Source organism: Cyprinodon tularosa, unplaced genomic scaffold (genome assembly GCF_016077235.1).
Source record: "Cyprinodon tularosa strain WSP-4 unplaced genomic scaffold, ASM1607723v1 ctg154, whole genome shotgun sequence".
Classification (NCBI taxonomy): domain Eukaryota; kingdom Metazoa; phylum Chordata; class Actinopteri; order Cyprinodontiformes; family Cyprinodontidae; genus Cyprinodon; species Cyprinodon tularosa.
The window spans coordinates 129,820-135,819 of record NW_024038375.1 but is presented as its reverse complement, the minus strand read 5'-3'; the positions used below and the strand labels follow the sequence as shown (position 1 = coordinate 135,819).

Genomic DNA, 6,000 nt, shown 5'->3' with positions numbered 1-6,000 from the left:
AGAACATCCTTGTTTTTGTCATTTGCTGACTGTCTTTGTCACTCCATAATTTATCCATCAAGAACATAAATTAGAATTTTTTGTATCTAGGTTTCTTTTCAAAAATAAAAAAATAGAAAAAAACAAATACATTTTCTGCCATCAGAAAAGCCTGGAGTCTGTTTAATGGATTAAACCCAAGCATCATGAGAAACAAAAAGCAGGTAATCTAAAATCTGGGACAGGGATGTCACCAGGCTGGAATTATTAAAGCAGGGGTAAATAGAAATTTGAAGACAAATAGACCCTCAGGGTAAAAAGAAAACGACACTGAGGTAAAATAAAATAAGAATTAATGAAAACTCTGTGTTTACATCTTGAAGCTTTCTCTCTCTGATTCTTTTCCTGAGAAGAGATCACTTGGGACAAACTCTTTAAATAACACTTCATAATGCATTTGTGTTAAATAACCCTGAGACATGACAACAGATTTGACCAGGAATTGTAATCTTACTCAGACCAGAGAAGTTGATTTGGGTTACAGAAGGCAGCGCTTACCAACCAGGCTCACATTTTGTTGAAGTGGCCCTGAATCACAGTTAAAGAAGCATTATGCAGCATTATCACATCATCATACACAACTCTAAATGAGACTTCAATGGATCGAGCCTTATCAAAATATTACACTATTTTTAAATCTCTGCTCTAATTCCATTCCCAAATTTGTGCCACGCACGTAATGACCTTTTATCCTGACAGAGGAACTGTCCTAATTAAATAAACTACAGTACTTGGGAAAACATTAGTTCTGACATGCAGGTATTATTAAGGTTTAACAGACTCACACATCTAAGTTATTCATAGAGCGCTCATCAATTACCCAAATACCTATAAATAATAAAACACAAACATTTGATAAAAAAGCATTAACAACTGAAATAGACTAATAAACATAATAACGTAAATGTTTATGATAATTAAAGTATGGACCTAATAAAATACATACCCTTAGCAAAAAGTAGTATACTTGAAGTAAATTCTATTAAGAATACTTAAGTATAATTTTAGAAAGTATAACAATGTACTTTTAGTGTACTTGAAGTTTTACTAAAGTAATACTTCTTCGAACTAAATTGGAACATTTTAAGTTTACTAAAGTGTACTTTAGTAAACAATAAAGTAAACAATAGTATAGTCACGTACACTTGACTATTTTGTTAAGTATATGAAATATAGTTTGGAATAAGTAAACTCTAAGTGCACTGCTTGACTTTAAGTATGCAATTAGTGCACTTTTACTATACTTGAATAAACTACTTTTTGCTAAGGGCAGAAAAGAGTGTTTAAAGCAGGATTGCCATGTTTCATTCATTGAGCCTCTCAGAAACAAGGGTCAAATGTGTAATTTTAAACATATTTATTCTGCTGCTTTTTTTTGTCTTACTGTTTATTTTATCTGTAGAAAAACACCTAAACAATTAAAGCAGTTTTCAAAATCTGATTTTATTTACCAATAATATATGAAGAGGATTAGGGTCACTGGAAAAAATAAAAAAAGGTAACTGATTTTTAAAAAAATATTATTTGAGTTTAATAGGGGGAATGTAGGGCTTTTGGTGACATATCCAAAAATAAAGCAAATGGCAAATCCCACGTGGCTCTGCAGAGATAAATAAAGCCCAACTGGATGCTGGTGCTGCTCTGTTGCCTGGTGAGCGTGAGCGCTCGTGAAGGGAGAACCAGGAGAGAGAAAGAGATGTCGTGAACGCGCGAGCCTATGTGTGTGTTTGTGTGTGTGTGTGAGAGAGAGAGTATGTGTGTGAGTGGGAGCAGAGACTCTGCAGTGTCTTGGCAGCTGCAGTAGTGCATCTCCCACCACCATCCGCGATGCCTTCACGGATGCTGCCCGCCTCCTCCTCCTTCACCTGAGCGCACAGACCGATATGAAGTCTTCGGGAAACTGATCAGCCGTAGACACCTTCTCGCTCATTGTGTCGATTTGCATCCCATCGCTTCTCTCTCCCTCTTCCAACACCCCCAGGAGACGATCAGGAGCCCCTCATCCAGGCACCCAGAGCAAGCTGGCGAGAATTATTATTATTATATGAATGGAAAATGGCGAAAGAAAAAAGATCTCGCAGCGTCTCTTGCTTAATATCAGTAGAAATTCTCCTGATTTTCTGCGCTTCGTGGCCTGGAGCAGAGGGTCTTACATTTCCACAGCAATACACGTAAGTAAACCTCAGTGGGAGAAAGGGGGGGTTTGACAGGAGACAAGTTTGACCACTGAAGGGCTGAAACTTGTCACTCTGCTTCATTTTCTGCTGTTACATAATTGTATGTTGTGTTTTTGGGGACTTTAATTATTGCACACGCAGTGTTCTGCTTCATCATACAGCAGATATATTTAACCATTTGCATGGATATGAAAACAAGACCTAAGGTATGCAGAATTTATCTTATAGTAATTAAATTATAGCTTAATCTTCTCTATGATTTATCTTCATATTATATTTTGGATTATTTGTTTATCTGAAGCTCTCTTGACATATAGCCTCCTACTAAATGTGTAGTGTTTAAAATAACACTCCTAAATCCATTTCATTTATTGTATTTTATTGTTTTTTAGAAAATTTGCTAAATTACAGATTGAGAGGGCTTTATTTTATGAGAAATAAGCTGTAAAGCTCAAAAAGTATCATGCAATGTGATTTTTCCATAATATTTACTGGACAAAAATGTTTAGTGCTAGAGAAAGGTGTGGTTTTCCTTCCCTTTACCAAATGAAAACTGCTTTTTTAAATGACCATTACCCAGATTTCCTACTTTTTTTTTTAAATCAACCTCGGCACAACCTTTAACTTGTTACTGTTGAGTACAGCTGGCCCTTTGCTTTGGACTGCAGTTTTCTGTCGGCCCTCTTCCAGCCTCAACAATCGGGCTGCTCTGGAGAGAGGAAAAGAGCAGATGGTCAACTCATCTTCAGGGTTTACAGGGAGGGATTTCTGCCCAATCACAACTGGAGATTCAAGTTGTATTTACCAATTAGAACAGGAGCAGTAAATCATAGGGGTTTGCTGGCGACTGAGGAAGCGTGTGTGTGTTTTATGATGAATTAGGGTGTTGGAAATAGTGTACAGGTGCTGGTCATAAAATTAGAATATCATGAAAAAGTAGATTGATTTCAGTAATTCCATTTAAAAAGTGAAACTTGTATATTATATTCATACATTACATACAAACTCATATATTTCAGATGTTTATTTTGTTTAATTTTGATGATTACAAATGACAACAAATGAAAATCTCAAATTCATCATATCAGAAAATTAGAATATTACTGAAGACCAATAAAAACAAAGGATTTATAGAAATGTTGGCCAACTGAAAAGTATGAACATGAAAAGTATGAGCATGTACAGCACTCAGTATTTAGTTGGGCCTCCTTTGGCCTGTATTACTGCAGCAATGCGGCGTGGCATGGAGTCGATCAGTCTGTGGCACTGCTCAGGTGTTATGATAGCCCAGGTTGCTCTAATAGTGGCTTTTAGCTCTTCTGAATTGTTGGGTCTGGTGTATTGCATCTTCTTCTTCACAATACCCAGATTTTCTATGGGGTTAAGGTCAGGAGAGTTTGCTGGCCAATTAAGAACAGGGATACCATGGTCCTTCAACCAGGTACTGGTAGCTTTGGCACTGTGTGCAGGTGCCAAGTCCTGTTGGAAAATGAAATCTGCATCTCCAAAAAGTTGGTCAGCTGCAGGAAGCATGAAATGCTCTAAAACTTCCTGGTATGTGGCTGCGTTGACCCTGGACCTCAGAAAACACAATGGACCAACACCAGCAGATGACATGGCACCCCAAACCATCACTGACTGTGGAAACTTTACACTGGACTTCAAGCAACGTGGATGAAGTGCCTCTCTTCTTTTCCTCCAGACTCTGGGACTTTGATTTCCAAAGGAAATGCAAAATTTACTTTCATCAGAGAACATGACTTTGGACCACTCACCAGCAGTCCAGTCCTGTTTCTCTTTAGCCCAGGCAAGACGCTTCTGACGCTGTCTGTGGTTCAAGAGTGGCTTGACACAAGGAATGCGACAGCAGAAACCCATGTCTTTCATACGTCTGTGTGTGGTGGTTCTTGAAGCACTCACTCCAGCTGCAGTCCACTCTTTGTGAATCTCCCCCACATTTTTGAATGGGTTTTGTTTCACAATCCTCTCCAGGGTGCGGTTATCTCTCTTGCTTGTACACTTTTTTCGACCACATCTTTTCCTTCCCTTCGCCTCTCTATTAATGTGCTTGGACACTGAGCTCTGTGAACAGCCAGCCTCTTTAGCGATGACCTTTTGTGTCTTGCCCTCCTTGTGCAAGGTGTCGATGGTCGTCTTTTGGACAACTGTCAAGTCAGCAGTCTTCCCCATGATTGTGTAGCCTATAGAACTAGACTGAAAGACCATTTAAAGGCTTTTGCAGGTGGTTTGAGTTAATTAGCTGATTAGAGTGTGGCACCAGGGGCCATCAATTTTGAACCTTTTCACAATATTCTAATTTTCTGATATGATGAATTTGAGATTTTCATTTGTTGTCATTTGTAATCATCAAAATTAAACAAAATAAACATCTGAAATATATGAGTTTGTATGTAATGTATGAATATAATATACAAGTTTCACTTTTTAAATGGAATTACTGAAATCAATCTACTTTTTCATGATATTCTAATTTTATGACCAGCACCTGTATAGTCACTGCTCTCTTTTTCTTCTCCCTTTTCTCCTCTGATGTTTTTTTTTTTGCTGAGTTCTCTAAAGGAGCAATATTGCTCTGCGCCCTATCGTCTTCATCTAAGCTAAGATAGATAGATTCCAACATATAGCTATATTTTCCAATGCAGTTCATTGTACAGGTGCTGGTCATAAAATTAGAATATCATGAAAAAGTAGATTGATTTCAGTAATTCCATTTAAAAAGTGAAACTTGTATATTATATTCATACATTACATACAAACTCATATATTTCAGATGTTTATTTTGTTTAATTTTGATGATTACAAATGACAACAAATGAAAATCTCAAATTCATCATATCAGAAAATTAGAATATTGTGAAAAGGTTCAAAATTGATGGCCCCTGGTGCCACACTCTAATCAGCTAATTAACTCAAACCACCTGCAAAAGCCTTTAAATGGTCTTTCAGTCTAGTTCTATAGGCTACACAATCATGGGGAAGACTGCTGACTTGACAGTTGTCCAAAAGACGACCATCGACACCTTGCACAAGGAGGGCAAGACACAAAAGGTCATCGCTAAAGAGGCTGGCTGTTCACAGAGCTCAGTGTCCAAGCACATTAATAGAGAGGCGAAGGGAAGGAAAAGATGTGGTCGAAAAAAGTGTACAAGCAAGAGAGATAACCGCACCCTGGAGAGGATTGTGAAACAAAACCCATTCAAAAATGTGGGGGAGATTCACAAAGAGTGGACTGCAGCTGGAGTGAGTGCTTCAAGAACCACCACACACAGACGTATGAAAGACATGGGTTTCTGCTGTCGCATTCCTTGTGTCAAGCCACTCTTGAACCACAGACAGCGTCAGAAGCGTCTTGCCTGGGCTAAAGAGAAACAGGACTGGACTGCTGGTGAGTGGTCCAAAGTCATGTTCTCTGATGAAAGTAAATTTTGCATTTCCTTTGGAAATCAAAGTCCCAGAGTCTGGAGGAAAAGAAGAGAGGCACTTCATCCACGTTGCTTGAAGTCCAGTGTAAAGTTTCCACAGTCAGTGATGGTTTGGGGTGCCATGTCATCTGCTGGTGTTGGTCCATTGTGTTTTCTGAGGTCCAGGGTCAACGCAGCCACATACCAGGAAGTTTTAGAGCATTTCATGCTTCCTGCAGCTGACCAACTTTTTGGAGATGCAGATTTCATTTTCCAACAGGACTTGGCACCTGCACACAGTGCCAAAGCTACCAGTACCTGGTTGAAGGACCATGGTATCCCTGTTCTTAATTGGCCAGCAA

The 6,000-nt window shown here is 38.6% G+C and overlaps 1 protein-coding gene across 3 annotated transcripts in view; it reads left to right on the top strand.

Annotated features, from left to right (window-relative positions):
* Positions 1-1,766: 1,766 nt before the first annotated feature.
* LOC119779980 (voltage-dependent calcium channel subunit alpha-2/delta-2-like) overlaps positions 1,767-6,000 on the top strand; it is a 58,046-nt gene continuing 53,812 nt past the window's right edge. For all 3 annotated transcript variants that reach the window (XM_038279845.1, XM_038279844.1, XM_038279843.1), the window contains exon 1: positions 1,767-2,210. In XM_038279845.1, coding sequence (XP_038135773.1) covers positions 2,095-2,210 — 116 coding nt within the window. In that variant the 5' untranslated portion in view covers positions 1,767-2,094. The remainder of the gene's footprint in view (positions 2,211-6,000) is intronic.